This window comes from Rhinichthys klamathensis, unplaced genomic scaffold (assembly GCF_029890125.1).
Source record: "Rhinichthys klamathensis goyatoka isolate OS25496 unplaced genomic scaffold, OSU_Roscu_1.1 h1tg000308l_1, whole genome shotgun sequence".
NCBI lineage: Eukaryota > Metazoa > Chordata > Actinopteri > Cypriniformes > Leuciscidae > Rhinichthys > Rhinichthys klamathensis.
Window position 1 is genome coordinate 517,501 of NW_026606826.1, and position 16,504 is coordinate 534,004.

Below are 16,504 nucleotides of genomic sequence, written 5' to 3' on the forward strand. Positions count from 1 at the left end.
ACACTTGCCAAATCTGAGGTAGAACATTCAAACATTTGTCATTTTTCCTTAACAAAATAAATATCTTAATAGAAAAAAGGAATGTTCTTAGTTTCTGCATGTGCTACTTTTTATTTGGTAAAATGTAATATTCTGACTGTTTGAGTTTTATTCAAATTAACCATTGGTCATCATGCATTTAGATCATGATAACCACAGATAAAACTGGGCACAGCCTACAGTACCTCACTATCATGGCAAAAAAAAACAACTTTATAGTTTCTATGGTATTTGTATGAAAAACAGTAGCCTAAATGCATTATGTTTATAATTACAAATAATGTAATTATATTCCATTAGTCCTTTAATTATTAATTTTACCAAATAATAATTTAATAATATAATACATTCAATATGTATATCCCACATTTCATATGCAGTTAATATTACTAGGCTAACCTTACAGTAAGTCCGTGGTAAATGATGGGGATTTGTAGACGGAAAAGCCTTCTGACTGTATCGTTGCGCACAGTGTCCCTCCTGTTCGTCAGCGCTGTTTCATCTGCCTTTAAACTGGTTTAAATCACTGAGATATTTGTGTTCTTCGCTGAACTCAAGCGCTTCTCACTGGATCTCGTGAGTGAGGCCGATCAGAGTAAATGCGTCTGCTCTAGTGAGCTCGCGCTGCGCTGCCGTTTGGACTTTGAGCCAAGCGGATAAACAGTCCGTGAGCGCGCGCGGTTCAAATGCGTTTCGTTCCGCTTTTGGCGCATAAACATTATCGAAAAATTATATTGCGATAACTATCGTTATTGTTTTATCACCCAGCCCTAATTAGTCTTTTTGTTTGAATCCTGAAAACGACAACTCCCATGATTCAACGCTCATTCACGGTGTCATCAAGCTATGCCTTTGTTTTGAATAAGCAGCCTCTATAGCGGCGAAAATTACATATTGTGCCTTTAAGCCCTGAGTTTTCCTTAGTTCCTTGTCTAGTGTTAAAATTGGCTGCATCCGAAAGCTGAAAAATGCTGCCTTCTGAGGATGCATTCCAAGGTAGAAAGGCATCAAGGCACGTCCGAATCCAAAGTTAGCTTCGCTTCCTGTTTCCTGAGATACCTTCATCTGTATCCTTCACTGCCTTTGATATCACATAATCCTGTGCTTTTCATTTTGTGACAGTTAAGCTAAAAATAAAGATGGCATCTGAAAGTTGTGGTTGGTGGTCAGTTTGTGTGTAAATGTATGTTTCTGACCAACGTTTTCCATCCGTTAAATATTTGATTAGTTTTCACAAAAGCTCTCTCTATTTTGCCGTAGATCATTAAACCGTTACGCTGCCTACGAAATCAGTTTCGTGAGGTTCCTTCATGCGCAAACGCTCCCTGCAAAGTCATTTCCTGATTGGACAGCGAGGGAAAGAGTCCGCCGCCTAAGCTTTCGGACACAGCCTTTATGTTTAAGCCTGTAGTGCTTTGTTGTTTCTGGTAGTCATTAAAAGTTAGTTTGATTGTCACATGACTCTCTTGGATTATCTACTGCTGCTCACCATAACAGACACTCTTCAACCCTTACATTTTTTTTTACAAAAACATTCCTGTCCATTATTTCTTACCGTGCCTTTAAGAAACACAACTTTATATGTGAAACGAGCAACAGTTCTGATTGCAGCATGTTGAAAAAACATGTTTAAGCAGACTGCATTTGTCTATTGTTGTGCCTTAGATAAAGTTCAGATCAGATTCATGACCAGTTTATGCATAAGTCAGAGAAGATCAAGAAAAGTTTAATTACATGTGATACGACCCTTTTAAAGTTTCGCAACAGTGATCATCAAAACTTGATTTTGACTGTATGACTGATGCCAGTGGAATAAATTCAGTGTAGTATTAGGCAATGGAAAGTCTATATACTTAACCGTTGGCTCATCCAAAAACCCTCAGGCGTGACTAGCAGCAGAAAACGTCTGCCGGTTTCACCGACATGCACTGCATCTCAAAAACGATCTGGATAAAATACAGAATTAAGAGGCACGACCTCTAATTGAAAAAACCTTATGTCATGTATGAAGGTAGTTGGACGGGTCAGAACTCACAAAGCGAGTCTTGGCAGCTATTTTGTGAAGCATGAATAAACGCATCTGGGAGGAATTATCCTCATTATTACGGGACCTACGAGCGTGATTTATGCTTGGTCTTTATATGCACTTCCACTATCTCACAAAAATAAGCATTTTATCATGACGAACACACATTACAGCCACTCCCTCTGCTGTCTGAGCGTTTTTAATGCGAGCCGCAGACAGACAGGGCAAATTCACACATCGATCTTCATGACACAGAGTTGTGCTGACACTACAAAGAGTCTTGTAAGACACATCTGTGCAAGATTCTTTCTCCGGACCCACAATGACTAATACATAGTGATGATTTTTTATTATGCTCAATAGGACACGTTTTAGACCTCCTGACCAAGCATTGAAACAAGGTTCCTCTTGGATGCTCGAAGACCTTTTATTCATGCCAGATCAGGCTCAGATAAAGCTTGTAAACAGAGCAATAATTTCACATTTTGGGTGAACTATATCTTTAACAGATATAATGATATCTCATTAAAAAAATTACCTTGGAGTGATCAATCTCAATTCCATAGAGCAGAACATTTCCCTGTATGACTTCAGAGGCCAGACCCATGAAGGCTGTTAACTCATCTGTCTTTTGGCTATCGACGGACTGCTTTGTCATGTTCAGCTGTACCTGTCAACAAAAAGAAGAAAAAACATATCCATTCATTTATAGCAAGGTTTCCCAAACAGGGGATTTGTGAGTGAATGGCAGGGGGTTCATGAGTTGATGAAAAGTATATTTAATTAAATCATACAAATCTAAAATTAAATCGAAGATTCCTAAAATCAAAAATAACTAACATGCATTTTTATATATGTTTACCTGCATGCCATGTAACCATTATCTGGCATCAAAGAAATGTGAACATGAGAATGTGTTGTTAAGTTATTGAAATACTAACTTAAAATGTAAAATTACATAAATAGTTAAAAAAATAAAACATTTACTAAAACAGATGAAAAAGTGTATGTTTACCTACATGTCATGTAACTATTAACTTGCATCAATATTAACTTAAAATATAAAATTGAATAAATCAAAAATAAAATAAAAAATTTATTAAAAAGATGAAATATTCAATATGTTTACCTGCATGTCATGTAAAAATTAACTGACATCAGAGAAATGTGAACACATAATGTGTTGTTAAATTATTGAAATAATATTTCAAGTAAATATTTTAGGTCAAAGGAGTTTGGTTGAAAAAAATGTTTGAGAATCTGTGATCTATAGGAATTAAGAAATATAAAAAAAACACTTTCTTTACTGACTATAGTGAGTGACAACGATCCATATAAGAATTGATCATCCCATAATAACCCGCCACTTATTTAAAGGTGCTCTAAGCGATGTCATGTGTTTTTTAGGCCAAAACATTTTTTGTCACATACAGCAAACATCTCCTCACTATCCGCTGGCTGCCTGTCCCCTGAACACACTGTAAAGAAACGCGATCTCTGTAGACACCCCAGGCTCCACAAACAGCAACAAAAACAAACTGCAGCGACCCGCTCCCCAAAACATAACAAACTGTTCCAGCCAATGACCGACAAGAAGGGTTTGGGGGTGTGGTTTGGGGGGTTAGTGTGCGGATGAGGAGGAGGGAGGGTCTAGCTAGCCTCCGTTTTGTTTGACAATAGTTCGAACGTCAACAAGAAGTGACGTCACCCAGGATCGCTTAGAGAACCTTTAAATAAAATATTCCCTATTCTTAAAAAACACTTATGATATATGTGGAAGAGGCACATTCATTTTAAAAAGTACCCCATAGTACTCTTTAAAAAAAAAAACACTCACGAGTTCTCTGTGTATTTAGACAGGTTAGGCTCCCATGCGAAACAGCGAGAACCAGCTCTGAGCGAAAAGTTTCCATTGCAACTGACCCAGCATTCACCGATCCGTTAAATTAATGCAGTTTATTTTTCCGTTCGCTTACATCACCATTTCAGGAAGATGTGCCTTGTATGTATACGCACCAAATAAAACAGACTGTGCTCGTTTTGCAAATTGCTTAAAGAAAAACATATTTCTAACAGAGGTCATAGCCTGTAGAAATGGGGGAAATGCTGTTTACTCTATTATGAAATTCCAAAAGCACAAAAAAGTAACTGTGACAGCCAAACAGGAAATGTAATAGCACGTTAAGCGGATACAAATGTAATGTAAACGTAAAGAAAGTCAAGCAAACCTCTGAACAGCTCTTTATAAAAAAATCTTGAAGCAAAGGCTTGAGATTTTACTCGCAATCACACGCTCTCACTGCCACATGTGTTATCATATCATCACATCTGTGGTGGTGATAAGAGCAAAGACTCTGTGAAATACTAACAACATAATGATGGAGAGTAGAGGTTATCTAACAGGCCTTCAGAGGGAATGGTAAAGGAAGCACATATGGATTCCCACAGTGGGGTGTGGATCCCTGGATTCAGACGTCAGAACTGCAGGAGCAGATATTTTGTGTTTTCGAAACACATTTAAGAAATTAATCAGGGTGAGAGTGATGTTTTGAGGTACAAATGCTGGATAAGAACCAGGAACCAAAACATCAAGGGTTTTTCCAACTCTCAACACTGACATCAAGCAAATGTGCTTCAGGAGAAAGAGAAAAAAATCAGATGCTCTTGTTGATTTTACTTTTTAAAAGTAATTTGGCCTAAAGCATTTGACCTGGACAAGATCATGTTTTGGTCTAATCACATTCAAATACCTTAACTTACTGTTAAAATAACAGAGGAACACATAAAAAATAGTTTAAACCCAACACAAAGAGAGCTTTGCCCTTTGGCTGTTTAGATTAATGGGGTGTATGGAAACTTACCCAAACAATAACTACTGGGTATAAACGAGCGTGGCCAAGGTCCTCAAAACGTTTCACCATTTCTAGGACCCCTGAGAAGTTTGATCCACTCACCTAAAAACAAAAACAAAAAAAAAACATGTTAGTCACACCAAACTAAATTTAAGGGGGCTACATTTTCTAAATGATGTCTTTAAATACTACTGTGAACATGTATAACAGACTTACTCAAATTAAACAGAAGCTCTTATGAGTTTTGATTAGAAAGTTTACCTTATACACCCAACATTTCAATTCCATTTTTATTTTTATATATAATTAAACAAGAAATATAATGTGTCAATCAGGAACTGACGGAATCATAATAATACGTACATTTCTGTACAAAAGATTGGGGTAAAAAAAAAAAAAAAATCATATTTTTATTCAGAAAGGACACATTAAATGTATCAAAAGTGACAGTAAAGACATTTATAATGTAACAAAAGATTTCTAGTTCAAATGAAGGCTGTTCTTTTAAACTTTGTATTTATAAAATAATCTAAAATATTAAGCAGCACAACTGTTTTCAACATTAATAATAATAATAATAAATATTAGAATGATTTCAGAAGGATCATGTGACACTGAAGACTGGAGTAATGATGCTGAAAATTCAGCTTTGCCACCACAGGAATAAATTACATTTGAAAAATATAGTTAAATTGTAAAAATGTTTCAAAATATTGTTTTTCCTGTAAGTTTAATCAAATAAATGCAGCCTTGGTGAGCATAAGAGACTTCTTTCAAAAACATATTTTAACTTTTGAAGGGTAGTTTACGGCACATACCAGAGTTAATCCACACTAAATAAATTCATGTTTGCAAAAAAGCTATTTGGCTTTTAGTCAACACAATAGCCTAGACTTACTAAGTAATGTCAGCAAAAAAGGAAAGTTGTTTTACAGGGAGATCAAGTTATTATATTTTGATTCAAGATTTTAAGACAACCCATTTTTGAATAATATTAACAGATGAATCATTCACATTAAGACCAGTTACATGCATTAATTAAGAAATTCAATTTGGATTTATGTTGAGTTTAATGTGAAATTACTTGTGCATGTGTCTACCGTTGACGTACAGATATGTAAATGAAGTTTTGGGTTTTAGACAGGTACTCCGTATTACTCTCCTTTGCACATGATATGAAGTCTGTCTCAATCTGTGAAAAAGAGAAAAGAGCCCAAATTCAATAAAACAAGCAATATCACAATCAGGGCAGACAGAGAAAAAAAATATTATATGTTAATATCTAATGAATCATCCCTTTTATAAAAAGCAACACAACCACAGATGCTCTACATATGAAATCATATCATAGTCCTCATATCAATTCATATCCTGTCCCTGGTCTTGTTGAATATTTTGTACAGAGATGAAATAAACAGAAATAAACAGAAGTGTTTGGCACGGACTCGACCGTGAAGAAAAAATTGGAAATATGAAATGGCTATTGGAAACACATGTAGGGACTTATTCGCTCTTGAAAGATAACCAACCGCGGCTTTAGACGAAAACCAGTTCGCTCCGAGCTGTGGATTTACGAGATCATTTCGACATCTGAACCAGGTTGGGCTGTTGAGCCCACACAAATGCTGTTCACAGGTTATTTGTGGCAGACCAAGAATAAGCGCTTCATAATGACCAAAACCAAAAAAATCAGTTTCCATCAAGCCACACACCTCATTAGGCGTTATAGGTCACGCAAAAATTCTGGTAATGCTTTAATTTCCACACATTTACAATCAATTGACATTTCTGATCATTCTTACGGATTTGTAAACTATTCAAAAAGAGAAATGTGTTTTTACCAGGCAAGGTAACCGCAGTTACGTGTTGGGAATCATGTTGGCTCATGTTGTGCTTTAATCCGAGGTTGACGTAGGAATACATTACAGCCAAGAGTTATGCAGTATCACTGAAATGCCAGGATTACATGTAGCCAATGGAATTTTATAGTCTCCGATGGATTTAAAGTGGAAATTTTCGTGTGAGATTTACTTATGTGGCTTAAGATGATATATACACTACCTGCATGCTCTCAGCTCTAAATTATTTTGAATTACCACAGCTGAGGAATGTGAATATCACTCTCAGTCACATACGAAATGTCACGTTCGAGATCTGCACCTTATGGCGCACGGATTCAGACTTTAATCCTCCATTTCCAAGCAAAAAGTGTTCGCCCCTAGTGAACATGAGCCTTTGATGAAAGTAGACGGCAACCCGTTCCAGTTCTTATCTGCAGCATACACGGGTGTAATTATTACATCTCGCTAAAAGGATCATCTTATCACTCTCTGTTGTCCTTTATAACCAAAACACGCAGCCAGGGCCAATCGTACCACCTGCATATGCCTGGAACGGGCTCAACTCGAGTTCCACATCGCTGTAATGGAGACACTGTAATGGGGATTATATTTACCTAATGGCACTGGGACAAATTCAAATCTCCTGCTTTTCTTTCATCTCCCTCGAGTCGTAGGAACAGCTCGGGAGAACTGACCCCGGCCGGCACCTGGGGGAGCGGCAACGTCTGGAACCAATCAGCTGTACGGGACGCTGGGTGCTCTCATGTTCGCAACATTATCAAGAGGAGGACATGTGCTTGATGAAGAACTTGGAACGGCTACAAAGGAGGATGGTCTTCCATTGCATGGAGCCCGAATGAAACACATCATATTTCCTTTTTGTCAGTGCACTGGAAGATGGATCTCCTACCGCGAGGGCTACAATGCGAAGACATGTCTCAAGCTGGACCGGCTCCAAAAATCAAAGTGGAATTAGTGGGAAGGTGGTCACACTTGTACAAGACACCTTATCCATTTCAGCAATTACATCTAACGGTACGGCTAGATTATCGCTCAAGCCATCTGTGACTCCTCATGCTTGGTTTTTTTTGGGGGGGGGGGATTGGGGTAAAAGGAGTCGGGATGGAGAGAGATATATTTAAACATCTTAATACTCAATGCATTCCCAAGTAAATAATAACTAAACCGTAAGAAGAGGGATGTCATCTTCAACATACCATGTTTAGATTTTTCTGAAGCGTTTTGGCCAACTCGACGGCTTCTGCTTCAGCTCCTGCGATGATACACGCTGACATCGAAAGAGTCTCTTAAGGGAAAAAGAAAAGAATGTTTCAAGACTAAACAGATAAGAAAGTACAAGAGCATTGCCAAACTGAGTATATTTGATTTAATCTTAGTCACTGTAAGTTAACCTTGTTTGTAACCCAGTGTTGGAAATGCTACTCTGAGGCTTCACAGGGTTTCACAGACAGGGTTTAGATTAAGCCAGGATTAAGCCTTAGGTCAATTAGGACATTTAAGTAGCTTTTATAAATGTACCATAAAAAAAAAAACATTACTGGCGTCCATCTTGAGACAAAACAATGGCAGTGACATATTTTAAGATATGTCAGTGCAAGTTGCTTTCAGCTAAAACAGCTCAAACTTCCATTTTAGTCTGGGACTAGATTAAGTCTTTTCTGTGAAACCAGGGGTGAGAGTGTTGGTCAGCTAAACTACAAGTTCAAAATATTGATGCTATTTAAGAGGTCAGCATGAGTCAAACCCTAAAAAGAGAGTTTACATGGGTCTACAGGGGTCTCATCTTAAATATCTTCAATATCTCAAATACGACTATAAAATAATATAGTTTACTTTTACAATTTAAGTAGTATTTATCTGGAACAAAAACAATGAGGTTCTAGGCAACCGCATTAAACTTGAACAAATTTCAACTAAAGACAAACAAAAATCACAATTTAATATAACTGGATGAAAACAGTGACAAACAGAAACATTTCAATAATTTGCTACAAAACTGTGTAAAAGCGCTGGATTGGTTCAATAATTTTCTTGAAATAAAATAATAAAACAAAAACTAAAAGAATTTGACTGGGTCACAAATGCTGTGTGTTCTTTCTTGTGAGTAAATTCCTTAAGGAACAGGATTTATTTCATGTAATGTTATGGTGAAAAAATTTAATACAATGTGCAATAAATTTTTAACATTCTAGCTCAAGCGCACAGGACTCAAGCACATGAGCTTCTATCATACTGAAAGCTATCGACGTTAATCCTTAGTAACAATCCTGGCATTCAAACTCAAGGATAAATGGCTTTTTCCCGACCTTGCTCCAAAGGTAGAAACAGGGATATAGTGGACTAGGCAAAAGGAAACTTTAAATACAGCCGAAGGGATACTTTATTGTAAAGACAGACATCAGAAAGGGGTAAGTGGCCCAATACTCAGCCAAGTTTGAAACATTTTTAGGCAATTTGTTGTTTTATTCCACTTAGGTTGACATTATGGAAATGGGTTAAAAGCCAACAGCAGCTTAATGCACTGATTGAATAGACAGGGTCATAATCTTATTACCTGAGTGCATGGAAACGTTTGAACCACCAATACAATTGAACCACCACATACTGTATTTAATGGCAAAATAGAAAGTTCTTCAAATTCTTTGATTTCTGTCCAAACCAGAGAACTGGCCCCCTGCTTGGTCACTTTCTTACGGGTCATAATAGGTCACTTTTGTAATTCCTCTTAAAAAGATTGTTTGTATATAAAGCAGGCAGCATGTAGACATCTTGAAGTGGCGGTTTGCTTCTGTGGTTCAGTCTCTTTTTGTATATTTACATACAATTTACAAACAGTTTGTTTTTGCGCAATGATGTCTCTAACTGTGGAAAACAACCTATTTTGACTTGCCCAGTTCAAATGTATAATCAAGCAAGATCAACTCTGCAATAACAACAGTGAATGGCAATATTGTATTCCCAGCAATGACTAAAATCAGTGGCCTGTGAAATATGTTTTTCTTTATTGCACAACTTAAATACAATACCTTTAATAATAGCCTCCGCAGCTGCCAGATCTCGCTTGTATGTTACCTACAAAAAAGTGTTATAAAACATCACATTAAAGGACTGGGCAAAAATAACTGTTTGTGCTTGGTAGATATGTGCCAAATATGACTGAATATTAGTTTTGTGGTCGTACACATTGTTAGGAATGATTTACGGTTTGTTCCAATATGTATACAGTGAGGTCAAAAAAGTCTGAGAACAGTATGATTATGATTTTCATTTTGCTGACTGAATACTAACTGTTTATTTACAGTGGATTATCAGTGCAACAAGTAGAAACAAAAAATATAAATTAATTTGTGAAACTATACCAGACCTTTTTTCAAGGTTTAAATGGGGAAAAAATAAAAACCGAAAAAAAATTCAATGCCGTCTCAGACTTTTGGACCCACTATTTATGGCATAAATTCTATATGCATGACAGCGAAAAAGTCAATTTTCTTTGTTCCTTACTTTCCACAGAGTCGGTGGTCCCTCTATGAGTTTTGCATTCGTGCTGCAGTACTGCAGGGCCAAGTGTAGGCACTCTGTGCCAAACTCAAAGTCAAATTCACTGCACTGCAAAGAAGCAATCAGGACAAAAACAGAACAAAATGAAACAAAAAGCCCTTCAGTTTGATAAATGCTGCACTGCAAAAATGTTTTTCTTCCTCAGTATTTTTGTCTTGTTTTCCAGCACAAATATCTAAACATTCTTAAATCAAGTTACATTTACTTGAGAAGCTTGATGAAAACATTGACGAACAGCAGCATTTAACTAAATATTTTGCACACAAAAAAAAAGCAATGCAAGGTAAATAATTATTCTTTAGATAAAATAAAATAAAACAAAGTTGCACTGCAAAAATATAATCTTCTTCCTCAGTATTTTTGTCTCGTTTGCCAGTACAGATATCTAAACATTCTTAAATCAAGATACATTTACTTGATAAAAACTAACAAACAGCAGCATTTAACTAATATTTTGTTACAAAAAAAGCAGTGCAAGGTCAATAATTTTCTTTAAATTAAATTAAAAAAAAATAATAACAAAACCTGATTTGATTGGGTCAATAATTTTTCTTGAAATAAAATTAAACAAATTAAAATAATAATAAAATAAAAAGATTTTTGTCTTGTTTTCCAGTACAAATACAAAAAATTCTTAAAATCAACATAAATTTACTTGAGAAGCAAAATTAGTCTTGAGAAGTCTTGTTTTGACAAAAAAAAAATCTATAATTATATCAATTTTTTTTTTTACTTTAACATTTCTGCCAGTGTGGTAAGAAAAATAATCGTAATTCAGGAAATTAATTCTTTTTTTATATATATATTTTTCAGAAAACAAGAATTGTTATCTGATGTCATGTTGCTTCTCAAGTATTTGTATCTTGATTTAAGAATGTTTAGATATTTGAACTGGAAAACAAGAGAAATACCGAGGAAGAAAAGTATTTTTTGCCATGTGAAGTTACTGATGACATAATTTAGAAGAATAAATTATGTTTCTTACAGAAATGCATGAAGGCACGTGAGATTTTTGTATATAAAAAAAATGTCCCTGATTCTGGTAACACGTTGAAAAAGCTGAATAGAGTCCTTGAAGCGAATCGCTCTAAGACAGCGGTTAGATTACACAACCTAAATCATGCCACCCGAGACGTTAGGGGGGCAATATCTACAGCAATATTTCATCCTGGGTGGAGGGGAGAGCTTCGCTTACAGGGCTCTGTGATTTCAAGGCAAATTAAAGGAGAAAGTCCTGCAATCATTTAACCTTTGGCATTTTTTCCCCCCTTTTCATCAACACACAGCCAGACCCTCACGGGGTTGGATGTCTCTTCTTTTGTGAAGCTCAAGCTCTCTGAGACTCAATGAGATGGCATGCTGAAATGGCATCAGTCATTTTGAGGCTACCACAGAGAGGGTTTTGACACATGGCCGTTGGCTACATCCAAAAACCCTCACTCAAAACACCCACCTGAAATAACCTCTATTGTAAAAAGCGTCAAACGCGCTGAATTCTACATAAAAAAAAGAAGTATGGACTGTCTTATGTCACGTGGTGGCAGAGTCTCATAGAAAAGTGGGTTCAAAAAGCAAGGAGAAGCATATAAATCTTCGCAGACCCTTCACTGTTGGGGTTGGAGAAGAAAAGCCCCAGAAGAGTCGGGGTATCAGGTAACACCCAAGCGGGCTTGATATTACCCATTCTTCAGATTGCCTCATCCGCTGTATTTCTCTATGTCATGGTTTTATCTTTATTTAGAATTAATTGAGGACGGACAGCTGCGACTTGACACAGAAAACTCACGCTAATGTTCGATATCACAGCCAAAAACAACAGGACTGTGAAATCAAAGTTTTCCAGGAGCAAAAAATTCGGCACCCAAAAAATGGTCCTCTCAGCAGCCCTATAAATCTCAATGCTTCTTTTTAACACTTCTATCTGTTACTGTTATCGAAGGTTTGACCAAAGGCTTAATCGAATCCAAAGATTACAAAGTCCTACAGCAATAAACGAGGTCAAATACACTCCACCTCCATGAGAAACTTTAGTCAACATTTCATTGTTTGAGTTGATCTTGAGAGGAAATACTGTAATTCTGCAGTCAGCTACGTAACCTAGGCCAGACTAAACCATTATGATTTATTCTTCTGACACAACACACTACCATGGGAATAATAATAATAATAATAATAATAATACTCAAGTCACAGTGCCTTAGAGGAGAAGGTACTGTGGATTTGTGCAAATCTCAGGTACAATTAACAAAAGAGGCGTATTGCTCCAAGATTTGACCACTGAGCTTCTTTGTCATAGTGAGGTAATTGGTGTATTAAGCGGATAGTGGATATACTACATTAAAAAAGGTCACAAAAAATATTGGGATCAAAACTCAATGAGCAGTACATAAATATAATATATAATACAATTATTATGTATATAAATTATAAATAATTATTTATATATGTATATTATAACATATTTATTTAATAAAAAAGTATGTACAAAAATATTAACAAAAAATGACAAAAAAACTGTAAAATATTAGATATTTATGAGCAGTCCATAAATCTAATATAAATAAAAAAATAAGAATTATATAAAATAGTTATTTATATCAAAATACATATTTTTATTATAAAATATCTATTAAATAAATAAATATATATTATTTATGAGCAGTCCATAAATCTAATATAAATAAAAAAATAAGAATTATATAAAATAGTTATTTATATCAATATACATATTTTTATTATAAAATATCTATTAAACAAATAAATATATATTTCTTTATGAGCAGTCCATAAATCTAATATAAATAAAAAAATAAGAATTATATAAAATAGTTATTTATATCAATATACATATTTTTATTATAAAATATCTATTAAATAAATAAATATATATACCGTATATAAACAAATATTAAGGTGGAAGAATATCATATTGAGATTCAAAAGGCAACAAGCGGTAGATACATCTAAAATAAATTATAAAATAATAAATATATAAAATAATTATTTATATAAATATTTGATATTATAAAATATCTATTTTATAAAAATGTATGTAAAAACAAATATTAAGATTGAAGAGTCTCATGGAAAATTGGGTTCGCAAAACATCAGCAGTGTATACATAAAAAAGAATAAATATATTTAATTACAAATGCATATAAAAACATAAAAATACTGAGATGCCCAATATTACAATGAAAGTCACAGTGGGGATGTCAAGGTGTCCGAGGTTTGTATTATCAGAGGACACAGTCAACCTTAAAGTACTTTGCACATTGAAAATAAGGTGTATGCTAAACAATAAATGTGTCTGGGTTGCTCATACCCGCTGGTAGGCCTGGAAAATAATGTCGTAAAGAAATCCTTGAGGCATTTCACTGGCTCGGTACTTGGCTCTCTCCAGCGAGTGGTCCAGGTAGCCTTCTGACGTTGTTGCAATGACCGTGGACACCAGAGGACGTATCGTGCCCGAGGCCTGAAAAGAACAAGAAAGGTGGACAATAGGACAATTAAAAACATGCCCTGTGAAAATCTGTTTATTGGTTACTAAACAATGGTGCATTTGGGTCAGGCAATGAATCACTATCCTTCTCATATTCTTATGAGTGTTTCATAAACATCTGGGTTTTGCTTTCCAGCCCTTGTCATAGCCTTGGAGGGGAGATTTAAAAGAAAATCACAGAAATCCTGAACCTCACGTGTATCAAAGCCAGCAAAAACATTGCTAAAAACATCTTATCCGGTTTCATGCTGTAAGGAGTAGTGCTGAGAGGTGTCAACAATATGTTTATCTTAGTGATTTATGGACATTGGAACAGCCCGCAATGCAGTCAAACCACAAATGAAGCAGGATTTCTCGTCTTCTGCTGAATTATTCTGTTCCTGATACAGATTTCAATATGTTTACCTTGGAGGGACGGAATATTCTGTAGGTAGGGGATTCATGTTCTGTAGCATATCTAAAGATTTATAGATATTCAAAGAGATTCTCTTTTTGGATTTTTTTCATATTTATTATATAGCAGTAGTATTGTGAAATATTATGTAGGGCCCTATGATTTCCGCAATGCCAAAAACGTCACAGAATCTGGCCATTTTTGTAGGGCTGTCCACTTAATAAAATCACAATTCCCTGGTTTCACAGATGAAAATGCATGTTTGAGGTGTTTTAACTGAAAGTAAGTTGCACTGACATATCTTAAAATATGTCACTGCCATTGTTTTGTCTCAAGATACACACCAGCAATGATTCTTTCTAAGGCACGTTTATAAAAGCTACTTAACAAATCACATTGTACACACATTAACTCAAAAATCTTCACAACTTTTGAAATCCAAATAAAAGTTTGGTTTAATTTGAAGAAATTGTGACAAAAATATATTTCTATTGAAAAGAATGCACCTCTCAAAGTAATATATTAATAATGATAATAATAATACAACTATTTTTCTTATGTGTTTACATTTTAACAGTAAACCTCTGTTGTGCAGCAGAAATAAAAGGAATTGTTTAATGTTAATTTGATTACACTTAAAAAGATTGAATAAATTGGTAATGTTTTATGCCTCCATTTCCTTACCACAATTTAAGATGAAAAATATACGATAAACGTATTTTTTGTTAAACTTAAATTAAAAAAATTAATTAATAAATTGTATACATTTCATGGTTTCAATTAATTAGACATGGTTTTGACACCTGAGCGCAAAAAAATTTTAAGAAAAAAAAAGGAAATTTGGGAAAAAATAACACCGATTTCATAGGGCTTTATGCAATGCAATCAAACCACAAAGGAAGCAGAATTTCCGTCTTCTGTCGAGGTATTCTGCTCCCAGTTTTAATGTTTACCTTGGAAGGGTGAAATATTCTGTAGGTAGGGGATTCTTGTTCTGTGGCATACAGAGTTTTTTCATATTTATTATATAACTGCTTCTCAGTCAGACACATGTATCTCTGAAGCTTGCATCAGGAATTCTCCTTCAACAGATTAAGGTGGCCTGACTTTCACTCAGTCCATAAATTTGACAGGCATTTGGACCGTGGTACAGCAGATTATGAGGGGAGGGTTCAGATAGTGAAGACATTCATCACAGCAAACATTTCAGGGAGTGTTTTAAAATGAATTATTCCATATGGCAGACACACACAAAAATAATCATATTTGAATTTAATCTTAACTTTTGTATAGTTTACTTCAATTTTGGGGTTGATTATATTGTAGCATAATTATATTTTGGGCAAAGATTAACATAGGTTTTATTTATTTTTTATTTTCCAAACCACTGTAAAACTACATAAATCATTGATATTATATATATTTTTTAAAAAGCTCCAACCACACTGTTCATCATGTTAACAAACATAAAAATGCCCTGTTTTGAAAAAAGCAATATGGATAAAGAAAAGAAAACAAACCCCTTGCTCTTTAGCTGCTAGGGTGATTTTCAGCAGAAGATCTTCTTCCACAAAGGGACGTACGGCATCGTGGATGATGACCACTTTTGGTTTAGGCGTCAATGAGTCAGTAGTGTTACTGAAGGCCTGAAGTCCGTTGAAGATAGACCTGTGTCTGGTGGTTCCCCCGTGGACTACTTTTACCTTTGTGTGATTCAATTTCTGGACAATATTCAGCATCAAGTCATGATTCTCCTTAGCAACCACAACAACAACAGTTCCAATCCATGATAATCTGTCAAGAAAATACAGATAGAACAGGTTTAATTTGTCTAGTTTTCAAAAAAGACATAACAACATAATTGCTGTGACAATGGAGTAAAACAGGGAACAAATTGTATGCTATGCTGCTGTAAGCAGTGTTACTTTAGTATTTTTTTATACGAGTACTACATTGTAACATGCAAATCTTTTGCCGTGCTCTTTTTTGCATATTATATAGGCTATGGGGAAAAAACGGGACAGAGACCGTTTAAATATCTTAAGCTGCTTATTTAGGTGATATCTGTCATATAGTCTGGACGTTTAAATGTAATATTCCCCCAAAAAAATGAATTACAGCAGCTCTAAGTTGTTGCTTTTGTCCTTGAAAATTGAAGTGACAGCTTTTTAAATATGAAACTCCCAGCTAACTTTTACATCACAGTGCAATTTATTAAATATGCCAAGTCAATGTCAAGTGCTTTAAGCCTTTCCCAAGTTCTGCAGCATC

The 16,504-nt window shown here is 35.1% G+C and overlaps 1 protein-coding gene across 1 annotated transcript in view; it reads right to left on the minus strand.

The window, feature by feature from the left end:
• crppa (CDP-L-ribitol pyrophosphorylase A) overlaps positions 1–16,504 on the minus strand; it is a 35,668-nt gene that overhangs the window by 18,457 nt on the left and 707 nt on the right. The window contains exons 2-9 of the mRNA XM_056270777.1: positions 15,754–16,027; positions 13,663–13,812; positions 10,281–10,385; positions 9,806–9,851; positions 7,976–8,064; positions 6,029–6,109; positions 4,927–5,019; positions 2,604–2,735 (exon numbers count right to left, since the gene is read on the minus strand). Coding sequence (XP_056126752.1) covers positions 2,604–2,735; positions 4,927–5,019; positions 6,029–6,109; positions 7,976–8,064; positions 9,806–9,851; positions 10,281–10,385; positions 13,663–13,812; positions 15,754–16,027 — 970 coding nt within the window. The remainder of the gene's footprint in view (positions 1–2,603; positions 2,736–4,926; positions 5,020–6,028; positions 6,110–7,975; positions 8,065–9,805; positions 9,852–10,280; positions 10,386–13,662; positions 13,813–15,753; positions 16,028–16,504) is intronic.